This window comes from Pipistrellus hanaki (assembly GCF_964339955.1).
Source record: "Pipistrellus hanaki genome assembly, chromosome: 1".
NCBI lineage: Eukaryota > Metazoa > Chordata > Mammalia > Chiroptera > Vespertilionidae > Pipistrellus > Pipistrellus hanaki.
The window spans coordinates 25,369,312-25,390,240 of record NC_140503.1 but is presented as its reverse complement, the minus strand read 5'-3'; the positions used below and the strand labels follow the sequence as shown (position 1 = coordinate 25,390,240).

Sequence of the window (20,929 nt, the reverse complement as noted above, 5' to 3'; positions counted from 1 at the left end):
CATGATTTTATTTATTTTTTGTAGGAACAATTTGCTCTGTAATGGGCTTAGCCTGAAATCACTCGCTGAGACAGTTTTGAACTTTCCCCTTGACAAGTCCCTTGTACTTCGTTGCAGCAACTGGGATGCTGAAAACCTTACAGAGGACCAGGTACTTCTTATCTGAGCGCTTGAAGAATGGAAGCATAATTGTTGTTAAAGTTCTAATCCTCAAATAGAAGTATTGGGCAGAAGTGCCTTAAAATAGATTCCTGGTCTGATGATAAACAAGATAATTGGTCTAAAATAATGCTTAATGAAATTTTAGGAAATGCAAAAAATAATTTTTAATTTTGACATTGAAAAAAATGGATTGAGACCATAACACATATGGCCAGGGCTTTTGAACTAGTGGGTTTTTTTTTTTTTTAAATCAGTAACTATAGATAATAAAACATTAAATAATGTTATCAGTAATAGTTAAATGTCAGTAACTGTCTTTCCTCTCAGTCTACTCAGTTTCTCCATAGATGAATCTTCTAGTTTTCTACTCAAGAGGTATAAGCCCACAGCCTATATTCTGATGGCTGAGTGCTGCTAGTCTCACCATTCAGTGTGTAGATTTTCTCGGAATCCCTCTTTTTCAGTGACACTTTGCCTCCAACCTCCGCCATGCCTGGTTTTACTAGGTCCAGATCCTCTGTGATTTAGCTATTATATGATTAAACTTGTCAAAACCAAATTCTACACATTGAATTAAATAAGATTAGTTTACTTATTTATTTTTTTTAATATATTTAATTGATTTTTTTACAGAGAGGAAGGGAGAGGGATAGAGAGAAACATCCATGAGAGAGAAACATGAATCAGCTGCCTCCTGCACACTCCCTACAAGGGATGTGCCCACAACCAAGGTACATGCCCTTGACCGGAATTGAACCTGAGATTCTTCAGTCCGAAGGCCAGCACTCTATCCACTGAACCAAACCAGTTAGGGCAAGATGAATTTATTGTAAGGGTTTCAACTTGCAAGCCGAGAAATTCAAGGCTACAGGAGCAATGAGTTCGGAGTGGCTCACAGACCAGGGTAAATGCAGAAGTTATTTGGCTTTTTCAGCTTATTGGTTGTCTAGTGGTCTTCTTCCTTATTTGGATCCAGGTAGCTGAGACAGGAACAAGGAAGTCCAAAGATGGTATGAACAGAGTTGGTGTTTGGGGATTGGTTGGTATCCTCTGCCAATTTTGAGGAGAGTTATAAATTCCTGCAATTTATGTTAGGTGAAGTTTTGTTTTCTTTAATGTGTCTGCTTTGGCCTGCTCCATTTTGTCCCTGACATAAATGACTCTATTTTAGTTTTGGTTCTACAAACTTTCTCTCTTTTGGGTTAGAGAAGGAGTAATTGGCCCTGTGATATAGAGGTCGGGGTTTAAGTGTGCTTTATGGAGACTTTCACCTTATCCTCCTGTTTTCACCCCTGTGTGTCTCCTTGCTTTCACAGACAACTGCTGCCTCTCATTCCTTATGCTTTGCCATTCTTTGAGGCTCAAATTAATTTGATTTTTAATTTTTGGCTTCTACCCCCTATTAGAGGTCTAGGTTTCAGCCTTCTTTTGGTGGCCAAGTCAGTTACCACTTGTTCATCCTTCCAAAATGTTGTTAATGGAGTTAGCAATAGCTAGTATCTTAAGGTTAACATTATCCTGTGAGAGAGTTGTAGGAGTCAAATTATGTGAAATTGGTCTCTACAGCCATTTCTTATTTGCTGTGATCCTGAGTAAGTTACTTCTTTGTGCCTTGGTTTGTTCATTCATTCCTTCTTTGCTTCCTTCCACTTAATAATTTTACTGAATTGTCTCTCTGCCTTTTGGCTAAGATCAAGTATAATAGTTTTACTGAAATATAATTCACACACAATAAAGTTCACCCATTAAAATGTACAAATAGATGGATTTTAGTATATTTGCAGAGTTATGCAACTATCACAATCTAATTTTAGAACATTTTCCGCTCCCCAAAAAGAAACACTGTACCCATTAGCAGCCATTCTCCCCTCCGCCCTCCTCCGACAGCTAGGTTTGGTGGTGTCGTTTGAAGCACAAAGGTTTTCAAATTTGATGGGGTCAGTGTTTTATTTTTAAAAAATTATTCATGCTTTTGGTTTCATATCTAAGAAATCATTGCCTAACCCACAGTCATAAACATTTACTCCTCTGTTTTCTTCTAAAAGTCTTACGTTTTAGCTCTTACACTTAGGTTTATGATCCATTTTGAGTTAATTTTTGTGTGTGTTATGAGGTAGAGGTTCAACTTCATTCTTTTGCATGTAGATATCCAGTTGTTCCAGCACCACTTGTTGCAAGTACCTTGTTTTTTTTTTGTTTGTTTTTTATCACTTGAAAAATAATTTGTTAGAAAGCACTCAGAACTTTTCATTCAAGTATACTCTTTTCCAATGGGAGACAACTTGCTGATAGATATGTAGATTGTTGGGTCTAGGTGGAAATTTTATTAAGCATTTAAGAAATTAAAAAAATAGTTCCATTTACCAGGCTTGTTTTTTGTGTGTGTATGCTTTTTAAATTAAATTTAAAAAAATATATATTTTATTGATTTTTTTACAGAGAGGAAGGGAGAGCGATAGAGAGCTAGAAACATCAATGAGAGAGAAACCTCGACCAGCTGCCTCTTGCACACCCCCTACCAGGGATGTGCCCACAACCAATGTACATGCCCTTGACCGGAATCGAACCTGGGACCTTTCAGTCCACAGACCGATGCTTTACCACTGAGCCAAACCGGTTTGGGCTAAATTTAATTTTTAAAAAATTTATCATTTATCCCCATCATCATTTATCCCCCCATACCCTCTTCCACCTCCACTCACCCTCTTCCCCACCGAAATCACCACATTATTGTTTATGCCCATGACAGAGTTGGTTATTATAGTGAATTAAAATAAGCCCAGCCTGTGAGGTTCAGTGGTTGAGCATCGACCTATGAACCAGGAGGTCATGGTTCGATTCTGGTCAGGGCACATGCCCAGATTGTGGGCTTGATTTCTGGGGGTGGGGGGTGGGAGAAGGGGCATGCAGGAGGCAGCGATCGATGATTCCCTTTTATCATTGAAGTTTCTATCTTCCTCTCCCTTCCTCTCTGAAATCAATGAAAATACATTTTAAAAAATAATAATCTTAAAGTCTTTATAGCCTTTTTGAGAAAAGCTATTAATTATACTGTTGACTACTTTTATTTATAATCAGCTTGCTTATAACCAATTGCTTGGGAGAATGACTTCTCATTATAAATAAATAAATTCCAAAAATGGGCTTTGTGATTTTTATTTTTATTTATTTATTTTTTAATATATTTTATTGATTTTTTTACAGAGAGGGAGAGGGAGAGAGAGTTAGAAATGTCGATGAGAGAGAAACATCGACCAGCTGCCTCCTGCACACCCCCTACCGGGGATTTGCCCACAAGCAATGTACATGCCCTTAACCGGAATCGAACCTGGGACCTTTCAGTCCGCAGACCACGCTCTACCACTGAGCCAAATCAGTTTCGGCGGGCTTTGTGATTTTTAAAAATACATATTTTTTTATTGATTTCAGAGTGGAAGGGAGAGAGAGAGATTGAAACGTGAATGATGAGAGAGAATCATTGATTGGCTGCCTCCTGCACACCCGTACCGGGGATTAAGCCCACTACCTAGGCATGTGCTCTTGACCAGAATCGAACCCAGGATTCTTCAGTCCACAGGCCAACGCTCTATCCACTAAGCCAAACTATCGAGAGCAGTCACACAGGCCTCTTAATGAATGTTGGTCTAGGCTGTTCTAGATGATGACTATCCCCAAAGTGAAGTTCATGTACTAGTTGTAACTACCCTACCCCAGATTTGAAAAAAATCTGTCCAGTGGATTTGGTAACAGATACAATAAAATTATGTAAACAGAAGTAAACCTCACTGATTTATATAGATTAGGATTTTCAAGCATTTAAAGTAAGTAATTATTTTAACTATTTTAGTTAAAACATAGGAAACATGAGGATTCATTACACATCTGATTTGCTTTAAAAAAATATATATATATATTTAATATATTTTATTGATTTTCCACAGAGAGGAAGGGAGAGGGATAGAGAGCTAGAAATGTCGTTGAGAGAGAAACATCGACCAGCTGCCTCCTGCATACCCCCTACCGGGGATGTGCCCACAACCAATGTACATGCCCTTGACCGGAATTGAATCTAGGACCTTTCAGTCTGCAGACCGACACTCTATCCACTGAGCCAAACTGGTTTCGGCTGCTTTTGTATAGTTTTACATTTTTCATAATAAAGTTGTTAAGAAGATGTCGAGGTTATCATACATCTTAAATTAGACCTGGAAGTTGTTTATATCTTTGTGATGCCTTTGAAGTTCTCTCTCTGGTTTGCCTTCTAGATTCCACTGATCTCTGATTTTTCTCTTCAGGTGATTTATGCTGCCAGGGATGCCCAGATTTCAGTGGCTCTCTTTCTCCATCTTCTTGGATACCCTTTCTCTAGGAATCCAGCTTTAGAAGAAAATGATGACCGCATTGGCTGGAGAAAAGTTTTGGAGAAATACCAAGATTTTGTAGACATCCCATTCCGAAGCAAAGGAATTAGCAGATTGGGAGAAGAGGTTAATGGGGAAGCAACAGAATCTCAGCAAAAGCCAGGAAATAAGTCTAAGGTCGATGTAATGGTGCCCGGCAACCAGCAAGGGAGAGACCCCAGAAAACATAAAAGAAAGCCCCTGGGGGTGGGCTATTCTGCCAGGTAATTGACTTGTTTCCTGTCTAGTAAAGTGTCAGAGGCCCAGCCTCGAGCAAAAGGCACATGTGAAATCTCACCCTGAGGATGGGAGGAGGCGTGTGGTAAGGAAGCAGTGGTTCTCCAGGGGTTATTATTCTTCCTTTCCTTCAAGGACATTTGGAGCTATCCTTTGATTTATTTGTGTACTTTCCTCTTCCTCATCTGAGGATATTTTCCCATTGATTTTTAGGGAGAGTGGAGGAGAGAGGGAAAGACGAAGAAAAACATCGATGTGAGAGAAACACATCGATTGGTTGCCTCCTGCATGTGCCCGACCAGGGCCTGGGCTGGGGAGGAGCCTGTAATTGAGTTACATGCCCTTGACCGGAATGGAACCCGGGACCCTTTGGTCTGCAGGCTGATGCTTTATCCACTGAGCAAAACCAGCTAGGACTCCTTTTACTTCTTCATTGTTGAGCAGTTGGAGTGGTAATGAGGAAAGCTTAACTTAGCTTTGTCTCAGACCCTGATTTGACCTTAGACCTATACTTTCTCCAGTTATAAATGAAAGTATAATTAATCATTCCTGCTTGCTTCAGGATAGCTGTGAATAACATAAAGTGCCTCATACTTTTCAGGAGAAATGTGTCATCTGATTTCTTGTTCATTTAGTATTTGACTATTTAGAATGGCATCAGCTCTAAGCCAATGCTACTCCCTAGCCAAGGAGAATTTTCCTGTACAATTTATGCCCATGTTGCAGAAAGATGACTAATAACCTCTGGTCCTGTAACAAAGTTCCTTCAGGAACTGGATAATTAAATTGAAGCAAGTGTTGTGTTTGAGCCAGAAATAAACCCACGTGGCCCTCATTACTTTAACTTCAAGTTCTTTCATTTTAATTTACTTTGTTTAATCCAGTGATTACTCCAAAGGGCAGTGCTCTGTTCCTGCTTGTTTCACAATAGAACTTAGTCCGTAATGTCCCAGTCCATACGTATTGAAACTAGAAGTATACGTTCTTCATTTTTATTTCTGTTTCCTAGCTCAGTGCAAATGGAGGGATTAATATGCTCTTTCCATGTTCAGTTTTGTTGTTGGCGGTGGTGTTGAGAATAGCCTAGCTCACTCAGAAGAGAACATGGGAAGATGACCAATGCCTTGACCAATGGTTAGCTTTCAGGTTTAGCCCTCTTTCTCCCTTCCCAGCAGAAAATCACCACTCTATGATAACTGCTTCCTCCATGCTCCTGATGGACAGCCCCTGTGCACTTGTGATCGAAGAAAAGCTCAGTGGTACCTGGACAAAGGCATTGGAGGTTTGAGAGTCAACTGTCATATTTGATCTATAAATTAGGTGCATGTGGCACTGGCAGGAGTGGGGAGTGAGAGGAGGGAGAGGGATGAATAGAAGTAGGCAGAGAGACCTTAAGTCACATGGGACAGGACTATTCAAGACCCAGAAATAGTGTTGTCTGCCAGGACAGCCGAGAACAATTAAGGTGGTTTTTCTTCTCTGGGGCACAACTGAACAGGCAGATACTAACTAAGACTTCTTTTCTCTAAGAGCTGGTGAGTCAAGAGCCTTTTGTAGTCAGGCTACAGTTTGAGCCTGCGGGAAGACCGGAATCCCCAGGAGACTACTACTTGATGGTTAAAGAGAACTTGTGTGTAGTGTGTGGCAAGAAAGACTCCTACATTCGGTGAGTGCGGGTTGCCTGCTTGTCTGCCTGCACTAAAATTGCCTTTGTAGCTGTATGCAGAGCCCTCAGGGGCCTTGCTGGAGTCTGCCCACTTGATCCTGAGGGTGCATCCCAGTTTCCCTGAGAGTTTTGCCACTCGGCCTGGCCTTGCTCTGGTGTCCCTACTCTTCCTGAGCCCAGTTCTTAGTTTCTGGAATGCAGAAAGAGAGTGGTTCCCTTCTGCTCACCGAGGAATGGAGAGCAGTTCCTTCAGAAGCTGCCTTTCTCTCTGTAGGTGGGCCGAGAGTGGAATAGGTAGTATTTTTATATCGTCTCTGTCGGGTTGTGGTACCCAAGGCTTCACAGTTATGTTCAGGCCCAGATCAGAATCCTAGCGGCCCCTGTGCTAGCTACAGGTGTGTTTTCTGTCTCGTGCTAATGAGCACTGCCTTCTGGGTGGGCTTGTTCAGGAAAAACGTGATCCCACACGAGTACCGGAAGCACTTCCCCATTGAGATGAAGGACCACAACTCCCACGATGTCCTGCTGCTCTGCACCTCCTGCCATGCCATCTCCAACTATTACGACAACCACTTGAAGCAGCAGCTGGCCAAGGAGTTCCAGGCCCCCATTGGCTCTGAGGAGGGCCTGCGCCTGCTGGAGGATCCAGAGCGCAGGCAGATGCGCTCCGGAGCCAGGGCCCTGCTCAACGCCGAAAGCCTGCCTGCCCATCGAAAGGAGGAGCTGCTGAAACCTCTCAGAGAGTTTTATAACACAGACACGGTCACAGAGGAGATGCTTCAAGAGGCTGCCAGCCTGGAGACCAGGTACAATGGACAGTTCTGGTCAGAGAAGGAGTGAGGATTAATCTGGGGGGCGGGGGGGGGGGGGCATTAGTCATTTAGGTGCAGTGCATAATCTCATAATTATCCCAGTATCTAATGGTTTAAAATACCTCGGGGGTGAGATAGAACAATCTATTTGAGAATTTCCTTTCTATAGGAGACTTTCCTTCTATCTTAAAGTATATGACCCTCTAAGTCATAATACTTATATCTAGTTTTCATGATTAGTGGGAAAGTTGAAATGCAGTAGAGTTGTGCTTTATATGTTTAGTGCAGAAGTAAATCCTCAAGTCAGCACATAAGATGAAAATAATAGTCAGGAAATGCCCTCAAATCACTGAAGTTGCCCATGAAACACAGCATGTGTGGTTTGTGTCTCGCCTCATTCAGGTCTGTGGGGATTGTGACAATGGATTCATGTGTCCTGCACTCCAGGGCACTGACCCACTGATGGAAGCTGGCCAGAATCCCATTACTATTTTCTCCTTTTTCCTTCGTTCCTTATTTTCTCAGACCTCCTCCTCCATTAGTACACAGTTGAATTCATATGCCTTAAGTCAGTGTTCCTCAATGAGAAGTTTGTGGTCCTAAGAAATGAATATTTCCGTAATGCAGATGATAAAAATTCTGGGCCACCTGCTATAGTTCTGCTTCCCAACTCAATTTCTTCAGAAGTCCTAGGGGTTGAAATAATTGAACTGTTAAGTTCACAAAACTCTGTTAGTCATGCTGGTTGCCTATAATATTTTTGTTATAAATAACCCCAAAATACTTTAACTGTAGCAGCAAATATTTACCAAATATTTATAGATACATTTATCTAGCAGGCTACTAACCTTTACATAAGTTGCTTTATTCTAGCAGACCCTATGAGGTATAATTTAGGCTTCTTACTGTTAACTAACATTGTATCTTACTTTAAAAAAAGAAAATCATAGTTTAAAAAAATTATTACTGAATTTTATCCTCATCGAGGTTATAGAATACGTTTTGTTTTCCAAGTTTCATAGTACCGTAGATACCCTGAGGTTAAAATTAAGTAACCTGCCAAGGTCATATTAGAAATTAATGACACTGGCTCCTTTAACCAATCCCCAAATGTGTTTCCTAAAGCAACCAAACTTCCCCTTCCAACCACAGACCTTTCTAGTATTTATCTTGCTAGGACCAAGAAAAACAGCTGTTTTGGAAAAGATAGACAAGTTAGTGGGATGCTCAGCAGCTAACTAGTAAAATGTCCAGAAATGCGCAGAAGGCACTGATGCTGCTAGACTGGCGGGGTCTTGGGAGGAGGATGAGAGGGGCGTGGGTGCAGGGAGAGGAGCTGTGTCTGCCGGGCAGGGGCTCCTGAGAAAGGAGAGCTTTATTCAGAGGAGGTGAAAGCACTAATCACCCGGCTTCAGAGCAGGTTTGAAGGCCCCTCAGCATAGCTGGGAAGGAAGCAGGGGTTGTTTTCCTGTTAAACAGCACCAGCTGCACAGCGAGCCACCGCGGCCTTTCATTGTGACTACAGCGCTTCTCAGGCTGTGATCTTGTCACGGGTGTGACACTTCTCAGGATGTGATCATTCTCCTGGATCTGATTTATCATTCCTTTTGTGAGGAGGGAGGTCCTAAAGAAAGGCCCCCTCCCTTGCATTTTACACACAGGTATTGCACTGTTATGAGAAACTGGAACACAGGTTAACAGCCTGGTTGAACAGCCTCATGTAAATACTGGGCATGGTTCAGGATGAATAACTTGAAAGAGGCGTGAGCTGGTAACTGAGCATCCTGGAGTAAATACAGGGCTAGCCCTCTTCACCCTCATCAGCCAGACAGGAGGGTCCTCTAAAGGACGATGCAGTGGTTTCCCCACGAGTTCAGCTCTGAGTCCCCAAATGCCCTCTGTTGAATTGTGGGCAACATGCCCAAACTTAAAAAAAAAAAAGAAGAAGCAGCAGCAGCAGCAGCAGCAGCATATAAGAGAAAGAGGATGTTTCGGAGACATTAATGTAGCCCGCCCGCTAGTCTAGCAGCCTCCTTCATACTCTGTGAGCCCCGTGGCCCGCAGCATGTGGAGCATCTGGGAGACCGTCCTGTGCCCATTTCCCTCAGACCTTTGTACTTCGTATCTTGGCAGGATTTCCAATGAAAACTACATTCCTCATGGGCTGAAGGTGGTGCGGTGCCATGGCCGGGGCGGGCTGCGCTCCCTCATGCAGCTGGAGAGCCGCTGGCGCCAGCACTTCCTGGACTCCATGCAGCCCAAGCACCTGCCCCAGCAGTGGTCCGTGGACCACAACCACCAGAAGCTGCTCCGGAAGTACGGGGAAGACCTTCCCATCAAGCTGTCGTGAGGGCTGCTCTCCTCCCAGGTGAGGACCGCTGGGAAGCTGGAGCCAAGGTGGAACCGTCACCTCTTCCCGTTTTCATACGTTGTTAATTGTCAAAGCCTGTGACACAACTCAGAATACTAACCCATACTGACCCCAGGATGTTTCTGGTGGATGGAGCATGGCTCTTGTTTTAAGGGGAGCTTATGGTTTTGAATTTTAGTTGGGCAGAATGAGAATTCTCTTTTTTCTCCATTTTATTTTATTTTTGTGGACAAGGAGGGTCTTGAATTTATTTTACTCTTTCTCTTCTGCTTTCCCTGGGCAGATGGCAAATGAAGGCTTCTCCCTGAAGTGACTTGTCAGGACTCTCAGGTTTTTTAAATACATTTTTCCCTGTTCAGTACATTGATTTATCTCAAATGGGCTGTCAGTATTTCAATCCCGTCAGGCTAGGAGGGGAGAAAAAGTTTTTCTAGGGAGTTGAGAGACAATCAAGGGTTCAGATTAATTTTCCCAGTTCAGCCTCGTAACGATAAATTCTTTGGCCCGTTGCTCTCCCACAATGCACCTGTTTGGGATCCATTCCCAATGGAATCACTTCAGTTTATTTCACACACTTGAGCTTACTTCCCTGGACATGTCAAAGACCAAAGCGACACCATCCTTTCTTTGCTTCCACACTAGCACTAGAAGAATCATTTTCTAGAGACAGGCCTTCCACCTGGGGGAGGGAGGGGGACAGAAGCCTCAGCACCATCTCCCCAGAGAGCTTCGATAAGCTGCTGTGCTTTTCCTCTCATGCTGTTCATTGTCTGCTGGTTGCCATCCTCCTGCCCATAACTGCGAGGCTTTTAGCTTAATCCCTTTCTGGGAGGAAGATTATCTTTTCTCAGAATCAGCATCAGGTCCTTGCAGAGTGTTCTGTTTCCATCAATTTGCAGTACTGACCTCTTTCCAGAACTTAATCCTCTCCTGGAGTCTTTGGTTGCAGTGAGGATCTCTCCACCTCCACCCATACCTGGAACACTGCGACTTCTTATGTGTTTAGATGTTAAAACAGTGGGGTGTTTTTTCTTTCAAAATGTGAGGTCGCCACTTTACACATGAAATGTGCTCAAGTTGGTGATGGTTGCTCTAACATTGATAAATAAAACTTCTAAGCACAAAACTTACTGACTGTTACTGTAAAAATTGTTTCTTCATAACTTTATAAAGTTGGTAAATATTCTTGGGGGAAGAGATAGTTGTCCATGCAGTAGTACCATCATATGCGAGCACGGATGGACACACACACACACACACACACACACACACACACACACACCCCCAGCGCAGCTTTGGCAGGTCAACAGCAACCTACAAACACACGTGCACATCCTGCATGTTGTTCCTTTGCCCCTTCATTCCACCTTTTCCTCAAAAAGGCATCTCTGGGATCTAAACTAGAAATCCTTGAAAATGAATAGTACCATGCACTGTGGGGACCATATGTTCAATGCTGTAGGTTATTAGGGGCCTGTGTCTCTGACCATACTGTTTGGAGCCCATGGAGACTGACAGGTGGTCATGTAGTAGTCAGACTTGCCACAAGGTGGCACTCAAAGATTTTGTTTTACATTCCTTCTTGAGAAGAGACTTTTATACATTGTTCCTGAACACAACCCATGATTTATGTTTCAAAATTTACAGACCTTAGCCCTAGCCTGTTTGACTCAGGGGATAGAACGTCGACCTGTGGACCGAAGAGTCCTGGATTCGATTCCAGTCAAGGGCACATGCTCAGAATGTGGGCTTAATTCCCAGTAGAGGGCGTGCAGGAGGCAGACCATCAATGATTTTCTCTCATCATTGATTTTTCTCTCTTCCTCTCCTTTCCTCTCTGAAATCAATAAAAGTATATATTTTTAAATGTGTGTTCTTTATTTGGGGTCATTTTTGATAGCTTTTAAAGAAAAACTTCCTCTGAAACAGGGATTAGGACTCTTTCGTTCTCTTCCCATGTGATCCTCATGCTGAGGTAAGAGACTTGTACAAGATCAATTAAGGTGCAGTGGTTGCTGTGAGAAGAAGGATTGGGCTCCCCAGCAGACCTCCCTGCAAAGCCACGGTGGCTAGACTAGCACAAGAGGTGTCGCATCCTTTTCAGAAGTTACTTGTGTAGATTTGAGTCTTTTGTTCACTGAGTCAACGTTGAACTTTATTTTTAAAGATATTTTAGAGAGAGAGAAAGGAAAGGAAAGAGAGAGAAACATCGATCGGTTGCCTCCTGCACAACCCCCACCAGGTAACAAGCCCATAACCCAGGCATGTACCCTGACTGGGAATTGAACCTACGACCTTTCTGTCCTCGGGAAGATGCCCAACCTGCTGAGCCACACTGGCCAGGGCTCGTCAGCCTTGGGCTCTAGCAGCCTTTCCCTAAGGCTGACAATTGCTATTTTAAATAAGATATTTTAGAGTAGGCATACTAGAAATACTTAATGTTTTTTTCTGATACAAAAGTAATATATGTTTATTATAGATGAGTCTAAAAAAAAGAATAAAAATCATTCATCTTGCCTCCATCTAGAACAAGCTAACCTTGGCTGGTATATTTATGAATTTCCTTTTGGTGTATAAAAATGCATGTAATATATGTATTTAAACCAAGTTGAGAGTCATATATATATACAGCTGGGTATCCTATATCCCCCCTCACTTAACATGGTATCACAAATAAGTAATTTCCTGTGTCAGTATTGAAAAGTAGATCTTCCTTACTTTAGTTATACATCCCCATACTTGAAAATTTTGGTTGTTTCAGGTTCTTTGTTAATATCGGTGACGCTGTGGTGAACTTTCTTAATGTATACATCTTTGTGTCTTTAATAATTTCATTAGAATAGAACCCTCGAGATTGGATCGGGAGGAGGGGCCTCACATTGCTGGTGTGAGTACAAGTTGAAAGCATCTCTAGGGATGAGGGTTAGGGACGGCTTCTCGTTGACCCTGTGGCTCATGTTCCAGTGCATTTGCCGAGCTTCTCTGTGAGTAGCGGTGAGAGGACAGTTCCCAGCAAGGGCCTCTCTGAGTGTTCCGGTCAGGGCCTTTTCTCTGCGTCCCTCTGTGTCCCGCTCTCCATCGCCTCGTTTGCCCCTTGCAGCCAATGTGTTTTGGAAAAACTGCTTGTTTGAAAATAAAAATGTAAAAATAACTTAAAATGAACGTTTTTATTTTAAAATAAAAACTATAGATTCTTTTTTTTTTTTTTTTGCTAGATAAGCAATTGGTGCTTTACTATCTGAAAGAGAACAAAGCACAATATTCAGGGATTTGTTGCTGCTTTAAGAGTGCAGCCATAAGTTACTTATTCTTACCCCTGTCACGGACAGAGATCAGATGACAAAATGTGTTCTGTAGAAATAAAGCCATTTTAATCCCTCATTTTAGGCGCTTAGGAAACTCACAGGCAGACAGGAAGCTTTTGTTCAGCTTCCTGTCTGCCTGTGAGTTCGGGGCTCTCACATTTGACTGTAATTTAAATTCTTAGTTTACCTTGCCCCTTTGAGATTTTTACTCATTCATTTACCCTTTCTTCCTTTAATTTTTTTCCATTTTGTCTCATCCTCATGAGAGATATCACTTTTTATTTTTAAAGGAGATAGTTTCTCAGTTTGCTATTCACTAATTATTATATATTTTTAAAGGATTCCTCTTTCTGATCTTTTGTCTCTTCTGTTGTGTAGATTGTCATTTTTAGAGTACCCAGTCCCTTAGGAAAACAATGAGAACCAGTTTTTTTTTTTGTTTGTTTGTTTGTTTTTAATTATTTTTTTATGAGAAGGTATAAGAATGATTCTTGTTTTGATTAACTCTTGATCTGAATAACATAAAAAAAATACATAATCCCCCAAACATGTTTAGTTTAAAACTCAGTTATAATTTTCAGGTATGCACCAATGTTGCCTCCTCATGCTGGAGCCTAATACCTTCATCCTGGATCAGTTTTGCATCAGGTGATGGAACAGGGCTGACATGCCAGCAGCCCACTTGTTCAGAAGTACCTGCCCCACCAGCCTACTGTACATGCGTTAATCACTCTTTTTTTCTTTTTGCTTGAGGCACCAAGGCCCTTTTTGGGAATTCCAATCCATTTTTTGGGAAGGTGGGAAGTACATCAGACTGTTGTTTTCTACTCATCAGCTCTGTCTGCAGACAGCCCGTTGGAGGTCCCTGGACACCGTGGGTGGCAGGAACAAATGGGTATCGCTGAGGGGAAATCAAGAACTGATTTCATTTGCACACCGGGAATGTCAAGGACCTGGTTCACGCGTCCTAGTTTGTCCCTCTTCTAACGTGACTGCCTTGAAGATCATTCTCTTGAATGGAGTGGTTAATCTCACACCCTCCAGACTGAAAGCATTGTCCTCCTTCCTTATTTGTTATTCATTCTTATATTTCTCTCTCTTGCTAAATGGGTAGCTCGTTGCCTTTCTGCCAGCGTAAACTTCAAAACGCTGCTGAGTTTAGAGTCGGCATTATTATAAGCATGACGCGTGGCCCCCAACATTCCTGAGCTGAAGAGGCTACTTATATTCTGCTCCTGCTTCGCAAAGATCTCCCTTCTCAGCTGCCACATGCTGGGCACAGTTGGGCTCCTGATTACTCAGGCTGTCAGGGTCTCCATGAAATCCTGGGCAGGAATCAGAAATTTGAGCTTAGTGAGCTAATGGACTGGAAAGAAATGAGATTGAGACGTCGGTTGTTTTAAAGGAGGTACGTTTATTTGGTGGTGGTGATGGAAATACAGTTCATGGGCTTTATATTTTGCTCTTTTTTAAACTCAGTTCTGTCACGAGGTGGAGGATCAGAGGGGTGAGCTGGTGACCTGGGTTCTATCATGTAACTTTTCTGGGCTCCTTTACTTACCAGTAAAATGAGGAGTTGGAATTAGGTGTGCTATTCGGGCCTTCTTAGCTGTAGCATTCTGTAGTTCGTCCCACTGCTTCTGTATGTGGCGCTTTCCCGGGGTGATAGAGTCTTCTGCCTCGCTCACACTCTCCTCCCGCCCCAGCCCTGGGAACGGGACTGTGGGGACTGTGCGTGGAAAGGAGGGGTGGGAGGGCAGCAGGGTGCCACCCCATGTCCTCCTGGCCTCCCTGACTGGGGAGTGCCTGCTGCCTCCATCTGGCACTCCCCCTAGGATCAAAATGCCCTTCTCACCCAGCTGTGCTGTGTGTGTGTGGCCTTAGGGAATCACATTGCTACTCAGCGCACTATTTAACAGGAAAGGAAGAAGAGAAATCTTTATCTTCAGCCACCGTACTAGTGCTATAAGGTTTAATAAGAGATAAATGCAGGATGGAAATGAGGCAAGCTTTCCAAGTATTCTAGATGGGAGGATATTGAGAAAAAAGAGTTGACTGCTTTGTCTTAGCCTGTTTGGCTCAGTGGATAGAACATCGGCCTGCAGACTGAAGGGTCCCAGGTTCGATTCTGGTCAAGGGCATTGGTTTTGGGCACATCCCCAGTAGGGGGTGTGTAGGAGGCAGCTGATGGATGTTTCTGATGTTTCTCTCTCACTGATGTTCCTAACTCTCTATCCCTCTCCCTTCCTCTCTGTAAAAAAAAATTAAAAATAAATTTAAAATCAATAAAATATATATATATTTTTAAAGAAGAATGACTGCTTCTCATTTTAAGGATAGGAGAAATTAAGTCTATACTGTATACAGAGAATTGAGTAGAATTGGAGACTTTTTTAATTTTTATTTTATTTTATTGATTTTATACAGAGAGGAAGGGAGAGAGATAGAGAGTCAGAAACATCGATAAGAGAGAGTCATCGATCAGCTGCCTCTTGCATACCCCCTACTGGGGATATGCCCGCAACCAAGGAACATGCCCTTGACCGGAATCGAACCTGGGACCCCTCAGTCCCCAAGCCGACGCTCTATCCATTGAGCCAAACCGGTCCCGGCGAGAATTGGAGACTTTAAAGGGAAAGTAGTAAACCAGTAAGTTAAAAATATTCTCTTTTTTTAATGTTGTCATGATTACCTAAGAAAATTTGAGGGGCCATCATTGTTAACACATTGTTATCCACCATGAATTCCAAGACATGAATTCAGGGCGGCTGGGAGGCGGCTGGGACCTGCGTTTTGTATGACCCTGACTCGCCTTGGACTCACCTCTGCCAGGCTAGACAGTCATGTGCAAACTATAAAGTTTGCATTTTATAAGCTGCTGAAAGGCATTCCCCTCTGTGTCCATTCCCTGCGTCCTGGCAGAAAAGACACTTCCAGTCCATCCTTGGGCTTATTTTCTATCCCACAGGGGGTGTGGTGTGATGTCTGACAAGTATGCTAAACGCGAAGCTCTTATTACAGTAAGCATCTACACATCCAGAGCCCCATTTCCTACCAGGTTGGTTGTTGTTCCAGAAAAAGTGACCAGAGAGCCTAAAGGGAAGCTAAAGTGCTTTTCTCTACCCTCTCCTAGAGGGACCCTAACTTTATCCAAAACCCAGACATCTTCCGTTACACCCCAGAGGGCCAGCTGGAGCCCCAGTCAGTTGGCTTCGTTTCTTTTTAATCAAGATCTGTCTGTCTGGCCCAGGAGGATGGGCCGGCCTGTGCTGCAGCCCATATGGCTTCCTCGGAGTTCTGGGATATGACGAGCAGGGCTAACTTTGGCTCTGAACAGGAAGAGAAGATGACTCCGGGGTAGTTTTTCTTTTTTAAATGTTATACAAGTGCAGAGCAGTTGGCTGCCATCCCCTCTCAACCATCAGCAGAGCTTGACCTTGGCCAAGATTTTGCCTCATCCTCTCGGCATGTCAGCATGAAGTTGCGTTTTAGCCATGGAATGCTTAACCAAAAGCACATGCTGTAGTGGCGCTTTCCAAAGAGCAAGTTTTTGCAAAAAGTCCTCATCGTGTTGTTTTCCCAAAACAACAGCTTTCTGTGAACCACCAACCCAGTAACCCCCCAAATTCTTTGCCTTGTTTGTACACAAAGGCTGAGATTGTTGTTAATAATACTTTATTGCACATGTGTCAAACACAAGGCCCTCGGGTCAAATCCAGCCCGCCAGGCCTTGCAATGTGGCCCGCACCGCGCTGTCATCACTGCACTCCGCTGTCAGTTTATGACAGTGTCAGTTTATGACTGTTCAGTAAACCATTCGGCCCGCAATTTAGGCTGGATTTTAGATTTTGGCCCCTTCTCTGATTGAGTTCGACACCCCTACTTTATTGGATGGTAGTATAGTGAACATACAGTAAAGTGTACAAATCCTAAGATTACAGCTTGGTGAAATTTTGACAAATGTATATACTCATGTAACCATTAAGGCTGTTTTTTTGTTTTTGTTTTTTTTTAATGTGAAATATCTGTCCTGATGGTGTAGAGTTTGGAATTAGAAAGTTGTACATTCATCTAGCTGAGCAAGTTACTATAAGGTCAAAATATGATGAAGATCTGGAGGTCTGAGTGCAGGCAGTTTGCCATTACTAGGGGACTTGGTTACTGCAAAACTCCATGATGTTTGTTTTTAGCAAGTTACGTAAAAAAATAGGTAACATATGCACCTAGCACAGAACTTTTTAAAAACATGTAGCAGGGCGCTAGCTGGTTTTGCTCAGTGGATAGAGCATTGCCTGTGGGTCCCAGGTTTGATTCTGATCAGGGGCACATGCCCAGGCTGTGGACTCAATCCCCAGGAGGAGGCATGCAGGAGGTAGCTGATCAATGATTCTCATCATTGATTTTTCTATATCTCCCTCTCCCTTCCTCTCTGAAATCAATACAAAGATAGTAAAAAAACAAAAACACGTAGCAGGAAAAGGGAATCTCCTTGCTAGTCCTTTCAGTTCTTAAAGACAGCCACTGTTACTATTACTGGTGCATGGTGTCTCCTTCAGAGAGAGAGAGAGAGAGAGAGAGAGAGAGAGAGAGAGAGAGAGAGGGAGAAAGAGATACTGTTTTGTTTATAAAGTCCCAGGTTTCTTCTGTGCTTGTTAACCAGCACTAATGTTTCTCTGTCCTTTTCTTCGTGCTCTAGGCCCTAGTCTGGGACATTCATGCAGAAACTTGGATCCTGTAGCCGCAGTAGGATAACCCAAATGTCCTGAACTGAAAGTTCATTCTCTCTGTCCGCTGGCTCCAAGTCCTTGTTTCTCACAGAATTGGCCATGGGTTGATAATGGTTGAAGCTGGGTGTTTTTTGTTTTTCATGTTAGGCTTATTACTTTCTAAATATATATTTGAAAGTTTCCACAATAACGTTTTTTTGTTTTCCTATTTCTTTAGCAATAACTCCTGCATACACCTACCAGCTAAGTTTTTTGTTTGTTTTGAAGTAATGCTTGATTGCAAACTATAGGTGGATCTATAAACATTCCCACCCTCGACCCAAATCAGACAATCAGAATTCCAAAGTTACGACGTGAACCGGGATGGCTATTCACCTCCCACAGACCTCCTCTTTAAACATTGGATTGAACTGACCTCCAATTTATTTTGAAAAGCCGACTTCTCTGGCAGGCAGAATTTGATTTGATCACAAACCAATAAATCACTCATAATCCTCACGCAGAGCAGTATTTCACACAGCTTGTGGGCTCAACGGCCAGGGGAGGAGGAACCCATCACTCCTGCCCTCTCCGGCAGAGGGGAGAGCAGAGCTTGCAGGGATGGCTTTCCCTGGCCACTGCTCCCAGCTCCCAGCCTACTCTGTTCTCTACGGCAGGTGGACGCGCGGTCAGGCCCTCGCCAGATTTGAGCTTCCCAAAGGTCCACGGTAGGTCTTGGGAAAGGAGTGAGGTTCATGGTGTTTCCCAATTCGAGTTCCACACGGTTCCCCGAGGGGCATTTTATCCTCGATGTCCTCTCCTGCTCCCCTCTTTGTCTTTCTGTAATCCAATCGCCCGGGCCTCTCCAGTCCTCATTAAGAATATCCCCACTGGTCGGAGCGCTCCCTTTCAGCCCCCTTTGGAGCAGATGTCACATTTGAGCAGCATCTGCTTTCTGACAAGCTTGGAGACGGAAGCAGCTCACTGAGTCCTTCCCACTGGGAGTGGATCACACACGCAACCTCAGGGACTGCGATCAATGTGCCGCAAGCTCAGTGGCGGGCAGCCTGTGTGGGGTGGAAAGGCGGGCGATTCCTAGATGGGGCAGGGATCTTCTTGCTCTCGGGCCCAGTGGTCCGTGCAGGGTCCTAATGCTGGAATGGTTCCCTCAGCCTCTGGCTCCAGCCCTTTCTGGGCAGAGAAACAGAACAAGGCAACATGCCTGGTATGTTTTAAATAGATCCCGCTCACTGTAGCCAATAAGCCCAGCAGCTGGGGGCTGGGTGGCTCTTCCCGAGTGATTGCTGTTGTGCCGTTCCTCTGGCTTACAGCCCCTCGGATACTGACCCTCTGCTTCTCTTCTCTGACCTCATCATCAATGGTTGTCCTCTGGATGGTGTCTTCTCAGGCCTCATCTGGTCTTAGCACTTAAGACACTTTATTGGTCTCCACTCTCTGCTTCATCTTTCCCTGCAGCTGCTTTCCTCCTGGCTGTATCGTTGCATCTCATGGAGTCTGTCTGTGTCTGCTCTACCATGTGCACGTCTGTCTGCTGCTCCCAGCCGGTCTCTGCCATGGCTCTCAGTTGTCCTCTTGCCCCCACCTTCCCATGGCTGTTGGGGGGCCACCCACCCCCATCTGAAAAGAACTTGGGTGCAAGGCACGCAAGTGGAGGGCAGAGGAACTGCCTTGACCATCCCTGTGGTGGGCAGGGGCAGCTCCTGTCTGGGAAATGGACCTTAGAGGGGGCAGCTGTTTCCTGGCAGAGAGCAGTGCACTGGGTCAGCCAGAGGAGGAGGAGGAGTGAGTCAGAGGAAGGGTGGTGGGAAGGAGGGGACTCAGATGTGAGGGGCCCGCACCCACCCAAGGTGATCATCAGGAAAGGAGGTGAGAAAGGAAGGCCGCGTGGAGCTAGGTGCACTGCGGGAAAGCTGTGGAGGAGTGGGCACTGGGGGTGGGACCACGGGAGGGGGCCCTGCAGACCCTGCACCAGCTCTGCCAGGTGGAGGCAAGTGGCGTGGGGGTGGGGCCCGGAGGACAGGGAGCCTTCATGACCCTTTCTCCCCACTCACCTCTGGCCCTTTTGCTGTTTTTCTTTTTTATGTTCCTGTCCTCATGTTATATTAGCAAAAACAAAACAAAAGGCAGTCTGTCTTTGAGAGGGAATGGCGAGATCTGGAGAATCTGGCTGCATGCATGTCTCCCTTTGCTGAAGTCCTGGGCTTCTTTGCCCATCTGGCTGCTGGAGCCAGGGGAGCCAACCTCTCACTGGCACACCTTGAATGGAGTCCCTATACCAGCTCCTCAGCCGAGCGGAGTGTCTGTGACAAGGGCAGCCAGCAGCGGTGTGCAGCCACAGGTCCCCGCGGCGCCTGGGCTGCAGGGAGGCAGGCTGCTGGCCACCGGCTGGAGTTGGTGTTAGGCAGGGCCTGGGCTGAGGGGCAGCTTCCAGCTTGTGATGCCAGCCCCAGGTGGGCTCCGCTCCCCCGGGAACTGAGCTGCAGAAAGGCCTATGGCAGAAGAAAGAAACGGGACAGCTCCTGCCTGGGAAATGGACCTTTGGGGGCGGCAGCTGCTTCCTGACAGAGCAGTGCACTGGGTCAGCCAGAGGAGGAGAAGTCAGAAATCAGAGGAAGGGTGGCAGGAAGGAGGGGATTCAGATGTGAGGGGCCTGCACCCTTGTTTAAAATAATTTATTTTAACTAAATTAATTTCAATTTATTAAATTTTAATTTAATGAGTTAAATTAAAATTTAATGTATTTAATTATTTTATTTTATTGCTTAAAATAAATGAATGAAGGGTAATAAACGCATGTGGTGAAAAGTTCAAAAGGTACAAAACGTACAGTGAAAAGTCTCCCACTCCTGTTCTCAAGTTCTCCTTCTCGCCGGATCCCTGGACGTGCCAATTTCTTGTACACTGCTCTAATTTCTCCTTTTTAGGTATGCTGTAATCCAGATGTTTTCAGACTGATCCAATGGAATATTTTCAAGTTTTGGGGTGTATATATAGGGTATGTAATATATGCAGGGGGGCCAAATGATAATAAAGAAAATTGTGCTCAGTTTATTGACAATAATTCTTGCTGGGGCAGGGGATGGTTTAAAACATTAAAATAAATAAATAGAATCCTAAAATGCTAGCACTAGAAAGCACTTTCCAAGTCCTTTTGTACAAAAGATTTCACTTTAAACATAAGAAAGAGGTCCGGGTGACTTCCTAGTGTCACATCTAGCTGGTGGCATGCCCGGGACTCACACCCAGGAG

General features: G+C 44.2%; 1 protein-coding gene across 4 annotated transcripts in view; it reads left to right on the top strand.

Moving 5' to 3' along the window:
• EXD2 (exonuclease 3'-5' domain containing 2) overlaps positions 1-20,725 on the top strand; it is a 68,972-nt gene extending 48,247 nt beyond the window's left edge. For 2 of the 4 annotated variants that reach the window (XM_084866673.1, XM_084866672.1), the window contains exons 4-9: positions 25-151; positions 4,458-4,786; positions 5,972-6,081; positions 6,330-6,465; positions 6,915-7,271; positions 9,411-10,786. In XM_084866673.1, coding sequence (XP_084722799.1) covers positions 25-151; positions 4,458-4,786; positions 5,972-6,081; positions 6,330-6,465; positions 6,915-7,271; positions 9,411-9,627 — 1,276 coding nt within the window. In that variant the 3' untranslated portion in view covers positions 9,628-10,786. Of the gene's footprint in view, positions 1-24; positions 152-4,457; positions 4,787-5,971; positions 6,082-6,329; positions 6,466-6,914; positions 7,272-9,410; positions 10,787-20,604 lie in introns of those variants that run through there. The other 2 variants (XM_084866675.1, XM_084866674.1) reach the window with 2 other exon arrangements.
• The last annotated feature ends 204 nt before the right edge of the window (positions 20,726-20,929 follow it).